At 50.8% G+C, this 18,668-nt stretch overlaps 1 protein-coding gene and 1 long non-coding RNA gene across 4 annotated transcripts; one reads left to right on the top strand and one right to left on the bottom strand.

Moving 5' to 3' along the window:
- Positions 1-1,073: 1,073 nt before the first annotated feature.
- Trim65 (tripartite motif containing 65) lies at positions 1,074-8,142 on the top strand. 3 transcript variants are annotated; one of them, XM_046449633.2, is made up of 6 exons: positions 1,074-1,890; positions 4,762-4,857; positions 5,096-5,329; positions 5,435-5,591; positions 5,722-5,793; positions 6,255-8,142. In XM_046449633.2, exons 1-6 carry the CDS (start codon positions 1,489-1,491, stop codon positions 6,827-6,829), a joined length of 1,536 nt encoding a protein of 511 aa, XP_046305589.1. In that variant the 5' UTR covers positions 1,074-1,488; the 3' UTR covers positions 6,830-8,142. The 3 variants fall into 3 exon arrangements, with proteins under 3 accessions (XP_046305589.1, XP_046305590.1, XP_046305588.1); XM_046449632.2 differs by having other exon boundaries at positions 1,082-1,890; positions 5,414-5,591; XM_046449634.2 differs by lacking the exon at positions 5,722-5,793 and having other exon boundaries at positions 1,075-1,890; positions 5,414-5,591.
- A 3,487-nt stretch (positions 8,143-11,629) lies between these two features.
- Positions 11,630-18,630, bottom strand: LOC124096089 (uncharacterized). The gene is made up of 3 exons (XR_006852778.2): positions 18,318-18,630; positions 15,163-15,228; positions 11,630-11,928 (listed from the first exon to the last, which is right to left on the bottom strand). It is a non-coding gene; the product is annotated as an uncharacterized LOC124096089 (long non-coding RNA).
- Between the last annotated feature and the right edge of the window lie 38 nt (positions 18,631-18,668).

Genomic DNA, 18,668 nt, shown 5'->3' with positions numbered 1-18,668 from the left:
GGCTTCAGAAGACACAGAAGAAGATATGGGCAGTGGGCCTTGGTTAGTCCCATAAGCTCTTCCCCACCACCCCGACTTTTTTTTTTTTTTTCAATGCTGGGGATTGAACCTAGGGCTTTGTGCATGCAAGGCAAGCTCTCTACTAACTGAGCTATATATCCCCAGCCCCTATTTATTTTATTTTATTTTTTTACTTTTTTAAATTCTTTTTAGTTATGGAGTATGACTTCCCCTTCTTATGGTTGTACATGATATAGAGTTACACTGGTCATGTATTCATATACCCATAAGCTCTTGAGCTACGCCAGCCCTGAGCATCGCTGCCTCTGCATGGTGGCAAACTCCTGCCCCCATACCTGGGATGTAATACCTGGCCAGGCAAGGCAGCAACTCATTGCAGAGACCTCTGACCCAATCTCCACTCCAGACCAAGACCCTGGATGGCTCACTGGATGGCTAGGTGTTTCCCCCTCCCTAAAGGTCTTCTTGCAGAAGGTCAAGGGGGGAATCTATCACCTTTTCCAGAAAGATAACAGTATCACTGTAGAGGGCATGGTGCTGCATCTCAGGCATGTCAGGCTTGCTTGGTAAAAGGAAGTGTGGCTGCCCCCTTACCACCCTATTGACTTGACCACACAATTGCCCAGGGTGGCCATGGGCAAGTACTCAGGCCCCTTCTACTCTGCTCAGCCACAGGGGAAATGTTTGGGTTACCCAATAAAAATGGGGTTCAGGGGCTGGGGTTGTGGCTCGGTGGTAGAGTGCTTGCCTAGCATGTGTGTGAGGCACTGGGTTCAATTCTCAGCATCACATAAAAATAAATAAGTTAAAGGTCCACTGACAACTAAAAAAGGGGGGAGGGTGGCGTCCAGGAACAGCTTGAAGTTCCAGACCAGGAACTCACCCTAACAGGAGGTCATATGAAGCCCAGCAGCTAGAGGGTGACTGGGTGTCCTCTAAAGGGGCCCTTGGAGAAGAAAACAACAACAACAACTTTACTGGTTTCTTGGTTATCAGAAATTTCCATCTGTTTACTTAAAAAAAAAAAAAATTACTCATAACCCAGAGAAGGGAGACGCCCCAGTCTGGCAAGTGCCTGGGAACACAGTTCCAGGAAAAAGTGCAACAGCGTCTCCGCTCTGGAGGGAGCATTTATTGAGCTGTAGCTGTGCCCTGGGGTTCTTATCAGGTCCCACAGGTCTAATTTATTTAACTGCCCAAACTTGCCGGGGGTGAAGGAGGGTCTACTCAGATGAGGTTCCTTGATGGCCCCTGGCCCAGAACCTCCAACCCTGGCTACGCCTAGGGAAGCGGGAGGCTGTCGGTCGGAGAAGGACCACGCAAGAGTCCGACCCGCGGTGCCCAGCACCTGCCCTAGTGGGTGCGTTGTCTTCCTGGGCAGGGTGCTGGCTCCTCCCGCGGTAGCCACGCCTGCAGCAGTCTCGGTCCCTTTAAGAGACGCCGGCCGGCCTTCCTGCTGCCTCCGCCATGGCCGCGCTGCAGCTGGAGGACAAGCTGACCTGCGCCATCTGCCTGGGGCTCTACCGGGACCCGGCGACTCTGCCCTGCGGCCACAACTTCTGTAGGGCCTGCATCCAGGACTGTTGGCGCCGCTGTCAGAAAGAGTGCCCCGAGTGCCGCCAGCCCTTCCCCGATGGCGCGGAGCTGTGCCGCAACGTGGCGCTCAGCGACCTGCTGGAGTTGCTGCGCCCCGGCGCCGGCGCGGACCCCCGTGCGGACCCCGGCGCTAGGGCGCGCTGCCCGCGCCACGGGCGTCCGCTCGAGCTCTTCTGCCGCACTGAGGGCCGCTGCGTGTGCAGCGCCTGCACCGTGCTGGACTGTGACCTCCACGAGCGGGCGCTGCTGGACGCTGAGCGCCGCGAGCGCGAGGTGACGCCGCGGCGACCGGGCGGGAGGGGCAGGGCCTCGAAACCTCGCAGACGCTTGGCGCTGCGCTCGCGGGCTGAAGCAGAAGGCTGCAGGCCCAGACTTAGTTATGGGGTAACCAGCCCCCGCCAGGGCTCACCAGGTCTGCGGAGCTGCTCAGTGCAGCCCTCCGGTTGGTTGAATGCAAAGCCAGGGGCTTTGGAGTGGACCCCTACTCCATTCTCGGTCCCTGGTTAAATGTTGTGTGCAGCAGTAAATGCGCAGAACCCCTGCAGTATGAGGGGAGGGGGAGCATACTGATCAATAAGTCATCTGTGGTCTGTGCCCTGGAGAGGCTTAGGATCCACTAAAGGGGTCAAGGTCCCATTAAAACCTAAATATATTGTCGAACACCAGGGCTCACACCTGTAATTCCAGCAACTTAGGAGACTTATGCAGGAGGATCGCAAGTTCTGCAACTTTGTGAGACCCTCCACAATTTAGTGAGACCCTTTCTCAGAAATAAAAAGGATAGGGATGTAGCTTAGTGCTAAAGTGCCTCTGCTTCCATCCCTCCATACAAAAACAAAACAAAAACCCAGTGACACCCTGAACAGCAAGCTGTGTTACAGAGAGCGTGTCCTTGCAATAGACAACAAGGCAACCCTGCTTAAGGGGGCCATAAGGAGAGAGGGGAAGTGGCCTTTAGGTGACCCTTGAGGGCTGAAGGAGTGCCAGCCAGGAGGAGAAGGATCTGGAGAAGAGCATCCAGGTGACCAGGCAGCCTGGGCCACAGTCAGAGGGTGGGAAAGAACCGGCACTCCTGGAGGCCTTCCAGGTCAGCAGGGGCCAGACCATGAGAGGCAGTGGGGCCTGGTGAGGAGCCCACTCTCTGTAGAAACCCAGGGGTGGGGAACCCTTGCAGGCTTGGAACAGGATATCAATGAGATCCCACTTCAGCTTTGTGAAGATTGATCCCTATTGAGGTGTGGAGCGGGCAGGAGGTGAGACCCAAGTAGGTAGGTCCACAACAGGAATTTAGGGACAAGGAGAAGCTGAAGTCAGGGGAGGAAAATCCATGAGTAAAAGTCATAGTCCCTTGTGGAGGTCGGCCGCTAGGGACTTGGTTTCTGTCTTGAGCAAGTGCTGGGGCTAAAGTGTGCTGAGAAGTGTGAGTAGAGAGCAGAGTTTGGGACTGGGGACACCAGTGGGACAAACCAGGAGAGGGATCATAGGCATCTGTTGCGATCTCAAGGACAGCTGAACAAGAAGGAGAAAGATGGTCCCGGAAAGGAGTGGGGTCTTCTGCTGAGCCCAGGATAGAGGAAGCCCTGCCTGCGATCAAACCAAGTAGGAGCTACCTGGGAGAGTGCTTGGCATGGTGGCAGGGGACAGTAGATTGCAGGAAGGAGAATGTGATCTGGGGTGCTCCATGCTGCTAGGAGGTAAGATGAAAATGGCTTTCGGATTGACACCATTAGTGTCTGGTGCCCTTGCCCGTAGCCATTTCAGCAGGGAGGATGTTGGAATGAATTCTCTGGGGATGGGGCAGACAGGGTGTTCTAAGGAGCGGCAGGGTGCTGGTGCATGGTAGCCAGGAGACCCATTGGACAGGGAGGCAGAGGGTTGCCTACTTGGGGCATGCCAAGGTGGGAAGATGGGGGGACAAATGGGCTGGAACAAGTAAGGGACAGGAGGTGGTGGTCAGAAAATGAATGCCTGGAATAGAGAGTTTGGATCTGGGGCTAGGGTTATCATGAGGTCACAGGAGTGAGTGGCTAAGATGGAAAGAAGGCTGTTGGAGGGTGATCCCTGTGGCTGCTGAAGCCACCGAGAATGAGGTTGAGATGTTTCTGCTCATGGCAGCCGCAGGAGACTGAGCTAGGCCCCCGAGTCTGCAGCAGAGACCATGAGACCACTGCTACAAGGAGCAGGGCCAGGGCAGGAGATTCTGCCAAATGGCACATGGTCCAGAGGAGCAGAGTTTTACTGGAAAGGGGAGTGCCATGGGGTGGCTGGAGAGAATACCCAAGGGGTAAGGGGACAGAGGCTTGTCCTTCAGGGAGGGTTGAGTGAGCCAAGAGGGGCTGTCCCCTCACTTTGGACATCCCCAGCGGGTTGTAATGCTGGAGGCAGAAGGTCTGGGCAGAAGCCACAAGTATTAGACTTAGAAAGCTCTGAGAACTGACCAAATTGTCAGCCTCTCTCAGCCCGTTTCCTATCAGTGGATACTGGTCCCACCTCAGAACAGTACTGGGAGGAGCAGAATCGAGTAGTAAGGTTCTTGACCAGGTACAAGGAACCAGTCCTAGCAGTGGCCGGGGAACAGGGACTCCTGGCATCAGCATGGTCTCCTGTTCCCATGAGAACACATTTTGTTCCTCAAGGGAATCAGCGCAACCAAATAGAGGTCCCCGTCCCACTTGGGCCCATATGCACCAGAGCACCCACTTGTCAGACAGCTCTGGTACGTTGTCAGATGGCCTTTCCCCACAGTTTTCCTGCACCAGCATGATTGCTCCCATCTGTTGCTTGCGGGTGGAGAAGAGGCTATTGCCCACAGAGGTAGAGGCTCTGCCCCAGTTTGCTCACACTTCAAGAGGCATAAGTGAAGCAGGAACTGGAAGTTGGGTCTTTAACCCAAGGCTTCTGTGCTGCCCATGCACCATCTGCAACAGTGGAAGCTGAGGCCTTGTCCAGGCCTCCCTGGAGTTTGACCTTGCTCTCCTAGGCTTATGCTGAGGCTGCTGCTGTGTGCTAACCCTCTGGTCACCCCAGATTTGGGCAGCATGCAGAGGGTGCCCAGCTTCTGCTAGTGGTGGTGGTGGTAGTCTCAGGGAGATTTCACAGCCAATTCTGGCCCTCTCTTGTTCGTCCCCTGGATGGGCACCACAGGTCCAGCTGAGAGCCAAGCTGGAGATCACCCAGCAGCAGGCCACTCAGGCCAAGACCCAGCTCCAGGAGCTGCAGCAACAAAGCAGCCAGATCCAGGTAGGAGGCCTGCCAGTGGTCATCCCACTACATCCTCACACTGTCCTGTGGACAGCCACCAGATGGTCCCTGGATATGTGAGCCATCTTGAAAACACCTACTGGCAGCAGGGAGTGAGGGCCTAGGCAGGATTCTGCCCCAGGGGGAAGAGGTTCTCCGCATCCTACACCTGAACCCAGGTCTGCCTTGGCGTGGCTCAGGCCCTGGCCACCCTGATGCTCCTCCTGTGCCCACACAGAACTCAGCCTGCAATCTGATCTCAGTGGTCTCTGGCAAGTTCAGCTGCCTGCTGCAGGCCCTGGAGATACGGAGGGCCGTGGCGCTGAAAGGCATCGAGACTGCCAAGACACAGGCACTAACACAGGCCCAGGATGAGGAGCGGCGGCTGCACAGCCACCTGGAGGCCCTGGCTCAATATAGCCGCAGGGTACAGGCTCTCCTGGAGCAAGTGGATGACCACACCTTCTTGCAGGTACCAGCCTGAGGGCAGTGGACCGGGGCCAGGCTTCCCTGCCCTTGTACCTGGGTTCACTGTGGTTTTCGCTGGGGCTCTCAGGAGTCACAGCAGCTCTTTGAGCCCCCAGAACCCCTTGGGCCGCTGACCCCTCCACAGTGGGATGAAGACCAGCAGCTGGGTGACCTAAAGGAGTTGCTGAGCCTGCTTTGTGGCCTTCTCCTGGAAGAGGGGCACCCCTCCAGAGTGCCAGCCAAGACTGCTGACTCGGGCCCTCTGGGTAAGGCTGACCCCAGACCTCCCCCTACCTGTCTGGGCCCAGCTGTTCCTCCCACTAAGAGGCAGAAAAGGTCAGGGGTCTGCCTTGCTGGCCTCCACATCCATTCCCCTAATACTGCTTTGTTCCCTAGAGGCCCCGCGTTCCCTGGCACAGGTCCCAAGCACACGCATGCTGTGTCCGCTGAGGAGGGAACTCTGGCAGAGTAAGGAGGCCCAAGGCCTGTCTGTGTGTACTGTGCATGCATGTCTGTGCATACGTGTGAGCGTGTCAGCAGGCGCCTGCTGTGACTGTCCTGTGTAGGTCATCTGTCCTCCGGTCCTTCCCGTGCGTACCTATTGCAGGATACACACCGCGTCCACATCCACCCTGCACCAGGTGCAACCAGCATAGTGTTAAAGGACAGATTCTGATCACATAGACATTAATCTATCATGATTCGTCTCTCACTTGATACCCAGTTAGCTTATCTGTGAGCCGTGAGCCTCAGTTTTCTCACTTATGAAATGGAGCTCATAGACGATTCCACCTCTGAAGAAGCAGTAAGGATTAAATGCTGCAAAGACACCCAGTGCTCAGCCTGGCAGACATTTGGTGGTTGCTCACCCCCCGCCCCTGGGGATAGGATGGCACCTTTACCTACTTCTGTCCATCTCTCCCCAACAGATTATCGCAATCTCACCTTTGACCCAGATAGTGCCAATCGCCACTTCCTCCTGTCCCACCAGAACCAGCAGGTGAAGCACCATCGCCAGCCCCAGGGCCCAGCCCAGCCAGGGAACTTTGAGCTCTGGCAGGTGCAGTGTTCCCAGAGCTTCCAGGCTGGACGGCACTACTGGGAGGTGCGTACTTCTGGCCACTCAGTGACCCTGGGTGTCGCCTACCCAGAACTGATGCGACGCAAGCAGGGAACCCACACAGACAACATCGGCCGTGGACCCTCGTCCTGGGGCCTTTGCGTACAGGAAGACAGCGTCCAGGCCTGGCACAAGGGAGAGGTCCAGCGCCTCCCCAGCTTGTCTGGGCGGCTGGTGGGCATGGATTTGGACCTGACCTCAGGCTGCCTTGCTTTCTACAGCCTGGAGCCGCAGACTAAGCTCCTGCACACCTTCCATGCCCTCTTCAACCGGCCCCTTTGCCCCGTTTTCTGGCTCCTGGAGGGGAGGACCCTCACCCTGTGCCATCAGCCTGGAGCCGAGCTCCCTCCAGGGTCCCAGGAAAAGAGCTCAGGTCTCAGCTGAGGAAGGCACAGGGTGGAACTCTTGGCTATGGACAGGTACCACTGTGCCTCGTATGCCTAGGTGCAGGCCAGCCTCTGACCTGGGGACCTGAGGCCAGAGTCTAAAACAACAAGGTATTGGCCTCTGTTGAGTCAGAGGGAGGCAATGGGGAGCCCCAACCGAGTTTCCTTTCTAGCTACTTTGAAGGGAACAGGGGCCAGAAGGGGATGAAATAGGAGACCCTATCCCCGAGCAGAACCTAGTTCTTAGCATTACCTGGGCCTGGCACACTAGAGCAGCGCGCGTGTAGCCTTCCAGGAGAGCATGTGGGACCAAATAAGATCTATCAGCCCTAGTTTACCTGCCAGGAGACCATGCAGATGGAAGGATCGGTCAGCACGTGGGCAAGTGAGCCACAAACGACTCCAAGAAACATTCTAATGACTCAAATTTATTTTCCCATTATTGAACATTTAAATTGTTTTATTTTTGGCTATAAAAGTATTGCTGATGAATACTTTTAGCAGGAATTTTTGGCCATATTTATGGTTAGGCTAAATTCCTAAAGTAAACTTATTTGTCATTAACACAATGAGTATTTATTTATTTATTTATTTATTTATTGTTCCCAGGGTCACTTTAACCACTGGGTCATATCCCCAGCCCTTTTTATTTTGAGAGTCCCACTAAATTGCTTAGGGACTCACTAAGTTGCTGAGACTGGCTCTGAAACTTGTGTTCCTCCTGCCTCAGCCTCCTGAACTGCTGGGATTACAGGTGTGTACCACTGCGCCCAGCTCAGGTAATGAGCATTTGAATTTTTTTTATAGGTAAGGCTGCAGTGAAGCAGCCTTGAGCCACATGACTGCCCCCCACCGTCACTGACCAGCCAGGTGACTTAGGCAAGTTGGCATGACAGGTACTCCAACTCTCATTAACCCAACCTGTGGGTTATGGGAATCAGATGTATGGTGGGTGTAGGTGTTGGCAAGTGTGAACTCCTTTTGTTTCAGTGTGGATTTTGCTATTCCAGAACATGTTTCCATGAAGATGTTTGTTATTTGTGCTCATTTCCAAAAAGGGGATGCTAGACTGTTGGCAGTTTTTGCTTTGTTTCTCTGGGCTGGGGATGGATGGAACCCCAGACCTTGTGCATGCTAGGCAAATGCTCTACCACTGAGCCACATACTCAGCCCAATGTAATTTTTTTTTTTTTTACTTGAAATGTTCTACTTTCATGGTCTGGGTGGTGTTTACAAGGGTGTTTGCTTTTTTAATTTTTTTAAACCCTTTGCTGTGTTTTATATACTCATAAATAAACATTTCACAATAAATGTTTTAGGTTTTTTGGGGGGTGCATAATGGGGATTGAACCCAGGGACACTTTACCACTGACAGCCACATCCCCAGTCCTTTAATTTTTTTTTTTTTTAATTTTGAGACAGGGTCTTGTTAAGTTGCTAAGGCTGGCCTTGAATTTATAATTCTCCTGCTTCAGCCTCCTGAGTTGCTGAGATTACATGAGATTACAGGTGTATGCCTGGCACAATAAAGATTTATTTTGGGTACTGAGGATGAAACCTAGAGGCACTTAACCACTGAGCCACACAAGCCACCTTTCGTATGCAAGGTGGACCTGAAACAGAATTGAATTTCAAATAAGCCAGTCCCAAGAAACCAAAGGCCAAATGTTCTGATATGTGGATGCTAACACATAATAAGAGGTCTTATGGTTTTGATATTAGGTGTCCACCAAAAGCTCGTGTGTGAGACAATGTAAGAAGGTTTAGAGGAGAAATGATTGGATTGTGGGAGTTTTAACTCAGTCAGTTAATTAATCTGGATGGGACTAGCCGAGTGGCAACTGAAGGTGAGTAGGGTGCGGACAGAAGAGGTGGATCCCTGGGAGAGTCCCTTTGAGAGTCTCTCTCTGCTCCTGATCACCAAGTGAGTGGCTTCCCTCTACCAGACCTTGAGCCCCAAGGAATGGCACCTGCTGTCTATGGATTGAGACCTCTGAAACCTTGAGCCCTCTAATGAACTTTTTCTCTACAATTGTGCCAGTTGGGTCTTTTAGTCACAGCCGTGGAAGAGCTGACTGAAATAGCAGGGGAGGAAGACGAAGTGGATTAGACGAAAGGGAATGAAGGGAAGGGAAGGGAGGGGAATGGTTCAGTCAGGAGAAGGAATCAGACGTCACTTTCCCATGTTCATGTATGAATCAATACACGACCAGTGAAACTCCACGTCACGTACGGCCACAAGAACGGGAAGCTCTACTCCATGAATGTGAGGTATGTCAAATACCCCTACTGTCACGTGTAACTAGGAAGAACAACAACAAAAAAAGAAATGAATTTCATATTTACACTTGGGCCCTCTTCCCAAAATATCTCGTATACATGAGAATATTCTAAAATCTGAAACACTTTATTTGCATCTCTTTCAAATAAGAGATACTCAACTTGTGTTTGGAAAAAAAAAGAAAAGAAAAAGGTCTGGGGTTGTGGCTCAGTGGTAGAGCGCTTACCCAGCATGTGTGAGGCACTGGGTTTGATGCTCAGCGCCGCACATAAATAAATAAAATAAAGGTCTATGGACAACTAAAAATATATATATTAAAAAAAGAAAGAAAGAAAAGAAAATCTTCCTCCCGCATCATGACCATTCCCTAGCGACTGCAAACTCCACCCTGGTATCCCTGCTCCCCACCTTGTGGCCGGCTAGATGTCCAAGAGCAGGGCTGGGCCTCTGATGACTGCCACCTGCGAAGGACCTTCCAACAAGAATCATAAGGTGGGGAGCTCTCAAACATGGGGAGGGGGTCCTGACACCAAGCAGCCAGCAGAAGACCCAGCAGGCCCTTGCTTAACAGCTATGGACTCCTGCAGGAATGAAAGGCCCAGGGAGGTGCAAGCAGGGTCAGTGAGGCCAGTGGGTCATCAAAAGCTGCAGCAGAAATGGCCAGTTTGCTAAGCCCACTGAGGGGACAGAGGAAGGAAGAATGGCCCCCTTTCTGCTTCCAAAATGGGAGATATTTTCGGTCACCTATTCTTCTATGGATGTCCCTTCTGATCATCTTGTTAGTCCTTTCTGGTCAGTCCTGTGGGCATGACTATGTTGCAAATATTAACCTATTTTTCTGAGCGTGGTGGCACACGCCTGTAATCCCAGTAGCTCGGGAGACTGAGGCAGGAGGTTCTGTAGTTCAAAGCCAGCCTCAGCAAAAGCAAGGCACTAAGCAACTCAGTGAGACCCTGTCTCTAAATAAAATGCAAAATAGAGCTGGGGATGTGGCTCAGTGGTTGAGTGCCCCTGAGTTCAATCCCTGGTACCATATATATTAACCTCTTTCTTTATTTGCATATGACAAGATTTTTATGCCACTTTAATAAAGGGTCATATATAGCAGTGCTTCACCCCCGTCCCCTGCTAGCCTGGTAGTGGGAATTGATCAAGGGCCACACACTCTAGCCCTTTTTTACTTTTATTCTGAGTCAGGGTATAGTTAAGCTGCTGAGTCTGGCCTTGAATTTGGGAGACTCCTACCTCAGCCTCCTGTTGTAGCTAGGATTATAAGTAAGTGCCACCACACCTGGTTTAGAACAGAGCTTCTTAACTAGGTGTAGGGGTGAGCCCTTAATTTCCCAGAAAACTTCCAACCAAATTCACTCCACCTTCTGATTCCAATGGAACCTTCCAACTCCTCTGGGCCGAATGCCCTGTTGCAGGTGAAAAAGCAGGACAGACTTTGGAGTATATTTTTTGCACTAGGGATACATTTGACGATTTCTGGTTCCTGGTTTCCCTGCCCCATCCACAAGAGCCCCATCCTGGGCTTCTGGGAGGCAGAATTAGGGTGATGGACACCTGAGGCAGGACAAGAGCAGGAGAGGCTCTGAAAACCTCACGGGGTTGGCGGGAGTTGGACCCGAGACCAGAGAGGCAAAGGGTAAAAGAGGATAAGGGCTGCTCTTTTCTGGGCAGGATGGGCACCGAGTGGCAACTGGGCAATGTGGCTTCTAGTGGCTCAGACAGGCAGTAAGGAGACAGTGGAGCTGCCCTTGAGATTCTGAGGGGAAAGGATCCCACCCTGGAACCCCAGGCGGGGCCCAACTGGCAACCAGGCAGGAAGCCTGAACAGAGACACTGGCAGGTCTTCTGAGGAAGCTCCATTAGACAGACTTCAAAAATGCACAAGTAAGGGGCTGGGCTGGGGCTGGGGCTGGGGCTGGGGCTCAGCAGTAGAGAGCTCGCCTCGCACGTGCGGGACCCTGGGTTTGATCCTCAGCACCACATAAAAATAAATAAGTGAAATAAAGGTATTGTGTCCAACTACAACTAAAAAATAAATATTTTTTAAAAATGAACAAGTGAATTAACAAATGGAAGGAAGAGTTGGGTGCCAGGAAATGGGGAATTTTTTTAAAAAAATTTATTTGTTTTAATTAGTTACACATGACAGTACAATGACCTTGACATTTCATACATTTGAATCAGATGAGGTATAATTTCTCATTTTTCTGAGTGTACAGGTTGCAGAATCACATTGGTCATGCAGTCACATATATACCCACAGCAATAATAAAGTCTATTTCATTCTGCTGTCCTTCCCTTCCCCCCTTCCCCTCCCCTCCCCTCCCATCACTTCTATCTACCCAATCTAATGTGACCCATTTCTTTTTTTTTTCCCCCTCACATCGTCATACCTGTATTCTGTATAAGGATGAGGGTCTCCTTCCCTCTTCCATGCAATTCCCCTTCTCCCTCCCTTTCCCTCCCACCCCTCTTCCCTATCTAGAGGTAGTCTTCTTCCCATGCTCTTCCTCCCTACCCCATTTTGAGTCACCCCCCCCTTATATCAGAGAAGACATTTGGCATTTGTGTTTTTTGGGACTGGCTAACTTCAGTTAGCATAATCTGCTCTAATGCCATCCAGGAATGGGGAATTTGACACCAAAGAGAAGTGACGACACATCTAAAACAGGAGCACCAACAACTACGTGGGAGAAGAACGTTACAAGGAGAAGCTGTCCGTGCCAAGCAGGGCCCTGCAGCAGGTCAGCCAGGTCTGCTGATTTCTGTCATGGCTTCAGCAAACTGTTTACTCTTTGAATAACCTAAGATACCGAATAAATATGTGTATAAGTCAAAAGAAATTTTTTTTCTGACATTGGGGATGGAACCCAGAGCTTCAATATTAGGTTCCAAATTTCTTCAGGGGCACTTTACCCTAAGCTATATAGTCAGTCCTTTTATTTTATTTTATTTTTTAATATACTTTTTTAGATGTTCATGAACCTTTACTTTATTCATCTGTTTTTATGTGGTGCTGAGAATCGGACCCAGGGCTTCACATATTCCAGGCAAGTGCTCTACCACTGAGCCACCACCCCAGACCAGTCCTTTTATTTTTAATTTGAGACAGTCTCTGCCGCAGTCTGGCTGGGCACAAACTAACCGAGCCGCCACAAAGCCTTGAAGGTTCAAACAGCAACTCTTTATTCCTGAACTCTCACCGGCACTCTACACACACTCCCTCCACCAGGCTCCCCGCGCCAATTCTCCTAGAACGACCCCCCCCCAGAACTCAACGGGAACTCCAAAGTAGCGGGGCGCCTGAGGCAGCAGGATCTGCCCTAATCCCAGCAGGATCCCCCTAATCCTGGAGCAGGGTCACCCTTCAACCATTCCCTCTAGCAAAATGCCAGGCGTCATTCCGACTAAACTGTGGCTCTCAACAAGTCTCACTAAGTTGCTGAGGATCTCTGTAAGTGGCAGAGGCTGGGCTGGAAGTTGCCATTCTCCTATGTCAGCCTCCCAAATCACAGGGATTAAGGTGTGCCAATTTTTTTTTTTAAAGAGAGAGAGAGAGAGAGAGAGAGAATTTTAATATTTATTTTTTAGTTTTCGGCGGACACAACATCTTTGTTTGTATGTGGTACTGAGGATGGAACCCAGGCCGCACGCATGCCAGGTGAGCACGCTACCGCTTGAGCCACATCCCCAGCCCGGTCAGGTGTGCCAAAATTTTAAAGTGTATGAAAAGCATAAAGGAGGGCTGGGGCTGAAGGTCAGCGGTAACACACTTGCCCAGCATGCATGGGGCCTGGGATGGATCCTTAGGATTGAAAAAAAAAATCAGAAAGAAAACCAGGTACAGTGCCACTCTCAGGTGGTCCCAGCTACTCAGGGAGGCTGAAGCAGAGGATCTCAAGTTCAAGGCTTACCTCTGCAACTTGGTGAGACCTTGTCTCAAAATAAAATATTTTTTAAGAAGGAGTTGGGGGGGGGGCTGGGGTTGTGGCTCAGAGGTAGAGCACTTGCCTGGCATGCGTGAGGCACTGGGTTCAATCCTCAGCACCAATACAAATAAAAAAATAAAGGTATTATGTCCACTTACAACTAAAAAATAAATATTTTTAAAAAAGGGGGGGGGTTTGGGGGCCAGGATCGGTGGCACATACGTAATCCCAGTGGCTTGGAAGGCTGAGGCAGGAGGATCATGAGTTCAAAGCCAAACTTAGCAAGGCACTAAGCACTCATTGAGACTCTGTCTGAACATAAAATACAAAAGAGGGTTGGAGATGTGGCTCAGTGGCTGAGTGTCCCTGAGTTCAATCCCTGGTACCAAAAGAAAATAGTGGTTGGGGGTGTGTCTCAGTGGTAGAACACCCCTGGGTTCATCCCCAGCATAGGGAGAAAAAAGAAAAAGCATAGAAGTGGGGCAGTCTGGATCCCCTTCAAAGGAGGTGCAGTAAAGCCGGGAATGGCTTTCTAATTATTCTCATCGGCTGAATTGTTTCTGGCTTGTTATTGTTTCTCTTTGTGGGTTTGTTTTTGAGCAATACTGCAGCCAGACTGTCCTGCACAGTTTAGAGTTATTCAGGACCAGCTGTGGCAGGAGGTGTAACCTGTCAGACTTTCATTTGCCACCCTTTAGGATAGAGTCCGCATAAGGATGGTGCCAGAGGCATGTGTGAACAAGTTCCTGCTGAGCCCAAAAGTGTCAGTTACTCTTGCCCCTAATAGCCAACTATTTCAAAAAGATGCCAGACACTGGCCAACAACTTTGAAACTCAGATAATGGAAATGTGCTATTGTGATGCCACCACTGTTCCAGAAGCGTGGCACAGCCTGTAGTCCCAGCTACTCCAGAGGTTTAGGTCAAGGATGGCATGAGCCCACAAGTTCAAAACCAGCCTGGGTAGTTCTTTAAAAAAAAGAAAGCCATCATCCTGGAAAAGCAGATCTTCTCAAGTGGCAGCCCCTTCCCTTCCAGAACTACACAGGTCTGTGGTCTCAGCAAGTCCAAAATCCACACAGCCAAGTTCTGATCAGGGTAGTGCTGATGCCTGGGCCTCCCAGCCACCCCTGGGTCTTGGCAAACAAGGGACAGCCAGGATCCAGTGCTCCTGGTCTAAACCAACAACCAACGTATGGAACTCATTATCGGCCTTCCTGCCAAGCTGGGCACACCCAGGCTTCCCCCATCCACTACAAATTCTATCCAGAAGATCTTTTCCCAGCACCCTCCCGCCTGCCTGAGCCATAGCAACCAGTGGCAGCCCAGTTCAAAGGCCATTTCCACCATCCCCCAGCCTCCACCATGAATCCCAGGCATGGACTGTACCTCTTTTGGCATTTGTTCTCTACCTGAAAGGGGTTCGCAATCATCGGAAAGTATCTGTCCCCCCAGAGTTCACCTGTTGAAATCCTAACCCCCAAGGAGGAGGACCTTTGCCAGGTGATTAGTTCTTGAGAAGGGAGTCCCTGTGGGGGAAGCTAGTGTCTCTGTCAAAGCAGCCCCAGCTCTCTGTCCCTCTTCCTCACCATGTGGGGACTAAACAAGATGCCAGCAATCTGCAACCTGGGAGAGAGCCCTCACCAGAGCCTGACCCTGCTGGTTCCCTTCCAGGCTCCTCAAACAAATGTCTCTTGTTTACAAGCCACTTGTCCCTGTCCTCTGTTAGTCCTAACTAAGGCAGGGCTCTTTGCACACAGGACTCCTTTCCACAGTAGACTGCCCCCCCCCCCCCCCGCATTTCTTCACTCCTACAGACCGTCCCCACCCCATACCCTCCACAAAGCCTTGGATGACAGCCCAGGGGAGGCGCCCATGAAGAGCTTGACGGACAAAGCCTTGATGGCTACACAGGGAGGTGGGGGTCAGGAGACAATCCCTGCCTTTCTGTGGGACCAGAGAAATAACAGCTTCCTGCTCAGTGGGAGGGAAGCCTGAACACTTTGGATAAAACAGGAGGCCCCCCGCTGAGAGTTTGGTCCCTTCAGAGACACTGGGCAATATCTGGAGACAAATTTGATTGTCAAGACTAAGGTAGTGCTCCTGGTACCTGTGGTTGGAGGCCGGATATGCTGCTCACCTTCCTGCATTGCCAAGACAGCCCACAACAAAGATTCTGTGAACACCAGAAAAAACCAATGCATTGCACACTTAAAATGCTCAGATTGTACAGTTTGTGAATTAACTTTAATAAAGCTGCTTTTAAAAAGAACAAAACTTCAGGCCTGTGGGTGCAGTTCAATGGTACAGTGCTTGCCTGTCATGCATGAAGCCCTGGGTTCGCCCCCAGCAACAAAAGCAAAACAAAACAAAAATGGGTGCAGGTCAAAAGGGCCTGCTCAGAGGGTCAGATGGGGACATCTGCATGACGAACTTCTACTCTGACACAGATGTAGTCAAGCCAGCTCCTTGACTAGATCATTTGGAAGACGGGAGGTCTGGAGGGGCAGCCTATACTGGCAGGGAGAAGAGGAAGGGGAGTAGTTGTGGAGGGTGGCACTCAGCACCATTTGTATGACAAGAATGGACTTCCTGGGGGCCCAGAGAATGCTACAGAGACAGATGGGCTTGGGTGTTATTCATTCAAGAAGAATGGCCTGTTGGCAGATTTGTACTCTTCTACTTCAGTTTTCTGTTTGGTTCTTAATTCGTTAAATGCCTTCTAAAAATTTCCAACCTAGTCCTAGTGCAACGGTACACACTTATGAACCCAGCAACTTGGGAGGCTGAGGAAGGAGGATTCCAAGTACAAGACCAGTCCCGATAATTTAGCAAGATCTTGTCTTGAGAAAATTAAATGCAGCTGGGGACCTAACTAAGGGTAGAGGATCCCTTAAAATTAAAATACACAGAGATTCCATCTCGCTTGAATCAGAATGGCAATTATAACTGCAGCCCCTGGTTCAATCCCCAGTTTCAAGCAAATGAAAACAAAAAAACTTGGTCTCAGGGATTTAAGATTATCCCACTTCTAAACCTGGAGAGCCAGAGGCAGCCATGAATGCCCGGCAGGAGGGATTGCGGTGGTGGCAGCAGTGTGTGCTGAAGCATGAGGAAGGGCCAGGGTCCTAAAGTACAGAGAGAGATAGGAACTTAAGGACATTCATGACCCCTGGCACTGCTGATCTGGGTGTTCCCTAAGTTCCTCCTGACTTGTGCACTGTTCTGGGTTGAATTGTGTGCTCCCTTCAAAGTATTCAGGTCTTAACCCCCATACCCATGACTCTGACTTTATTTGAAAATAGGGTATTGCAGAACATAGACAAGTTAAAATGAGGACAACTGGAGCCAGGTGTAGTGGCGTGGCTTGGGAGCCTGAAGCAGAAGGATCACAAGTTCAAAGCCAGCCTCAGAAACTTAGCAAGGCCCTAAGCAACTTAGCAAGACCCTGTCTCTCAATAAACTGTAAAAAGGGCTGGATGCCGATTGGTGGTTAAGTGCTCCTGGGTTCAATTCCTGGTACAAAAAAAAGGGGGGGGGCACGTCACATAGAAACCAATATCAGAGTGATACACAGACAAGCAAGAACACCAAGGATGGCCAGCTAAACAAAAAGCTGGAGACAGGGGCTGGGGCTGTGGCTCAGTGGTAGAGCGCTTGTGTAGCAAGTGTGAGGCACTGGGTTCGATCCCCAGCACCACATAAAAAATAAATGAATAAAAAATAAAATAAAGATATTGTGTCCATCTACAACTAAAACAAACAAACAAAAAGCTGCAGACAGGAGTGGGACAGGTTTGTCCTTGGATTCTCTGAAAAGAAATGGCCTGTTGGCATCTTGGTTTCCGATTCTGGCTTACTGAATAGTGAGAGGAACAACTGAGGGCGCATGCACGTGCACGCATGTGTGTGTGTGGGGGGGCAGTACTGGGGACTAAACCAGAGCCTCGTGCATGAGGGACAAGTGCTCCAACACTGAGCAACGCCTCTGCTGTTTTTAAACTATCCAGCTTCCAGACACTCTGACCCTAGACCTTTCTTGTGGCAGGTCCTGAGGTTAACAGGCCCTGGCCCCTCCTGGGGATGTAGTATCAGTGGGAGAGCACTTGCCTAGAATGTTGGGGGCCAGGGGGAGAGTGCAGGGGTGCGGGGGTGCGGGGGGGGGAATTCTTTTTTTTTTTCTGCTGGTATCGAGATTGAAGGGGCACTCTACCACTGAACTGCAGCCCCCAAGCCTTTTTTTGTTTGAGACAGGATCTCACTAAGTTGCCCTGGCTGGTCTTGAATTTGTTACGTTCCTGCCTCGGCCTCCTGAGTAAATGGGATTACAGACCTGGGCCACCACGCCCAGCAACATAGCATCTTTCTAAAGTAGGCACTCTGCCAGGCCCGTTGGAGCACACCTGTAATCCCAATGACTCAAGAAACTGAGGAAGGAGGATTGCAAGTTCAAAGTCAGCCTCAGCAATTTAGTGAGACCCTAAGCAACTCAGCAAGACTCTGTCACAAAAAAGGTGAAGGGGTGCTGGGGATGATGTTATCTCCGTGGTAGAGCACTTGCCTAGAATGTTGAAGGGTCTGATTTCAATTCCCAGTCCTGGAGGGACTAAAACGGGAGAAAGTGTCAGTCCATGCTAATTTTTTTTAATATATATTTTTAGTTGTAGTTGAACACAATACCTTTATTTTATTTATTTTATTTTTATGTGGTGCTGAGGATAGAACCCAGGGCCTCGCACATGCTGCGCAAGCGCTCTACCGCTGAGCCACAACCCCAGCCCCTCCATGCTAACTTTTGATGTTGACCTTGATCACCTGGTTAAAATGGGGTTCAGCAGGATTCTCCACTGTGCAACTACTCTTTTGCTTCTTTTACAAGAAAGTCTCTCTTCACAATCACACATAAGAAGTGGGAAACTATGCTCCACCTTGGAGAACCTACAAAGATTATTTGGAAGTCTCCTGAATGAGGAATGTGCCTACTCTTCCCCATTATTCATTTACCCAGTTACTCATTAGTATTAACATGAACTCATGGATTTGTTTTTTATACTTTGGGTTCATGTGAATCTTAACCCATGCCTCCTCTTGGGGAATTCCCAATCCTGGCCCTGACGCACCATAGGTGCCTGCAAGAGTCTATTGACCAGACTAAATTCCTTAGACCAGGGACTTTGGGGGTGACGTCAACTTCCCATTCCAAGTCTAGAAAAGTCCAACTTCCCTACTGGGGGTAAATAAAGTCGCTAAGGGGCAAAAACATACCCACATCAGCAGTTACTTTCTCTGCAGTCAGCAGCTCACCACCTTTGCTAACAGTGCCAAGGAGGTCTGGAGTTGAGAGTAAAGGTGCGGGTGTGCCAGATCTGGGCCCGCCCACTCCCCATGCGTCCCGGGCTGGGCAAGGGTGGGTGGGAACTCTTTCCCAGACTCCTTCCTATGTCCCCCCTCAATTCCCTGCCCTCGTTTCTTTGACACTCTTTCAGCAGCGCTTCCCTCAAAGCGCGCGGGGTGGAGGACCCAGGCAGGGTGGGCGCGCAGAAGCCTCTTCAAGTCAGGCGGGCCCGATGTCAGAGGACCCACGAGCGGGCTGCGCTGAGGCGGGCCGAGCCTAGG

The sequence above is a fragment of the Marmota monax genome, unplaced genomic scaffold (genome assembly GCF_021218885.2).
Source record: "Marmota monax isolate L192 unplaced genomic scaffold, Marmota_monax_Labrador192_F-V1.1 WCK01_AAM20220418_F8-fsc00292, whole genome shotgun sequence".
NCBI lineage: Eukaryota > Metazoa > Chordata > Mammalia > Rodentia > Sciuridae > Marmota > Marmota monax.
Note: the sequence above shows the minus strand (reverse complement) of the source record. Positions and strands in the feature narration are given on the sequence as shown.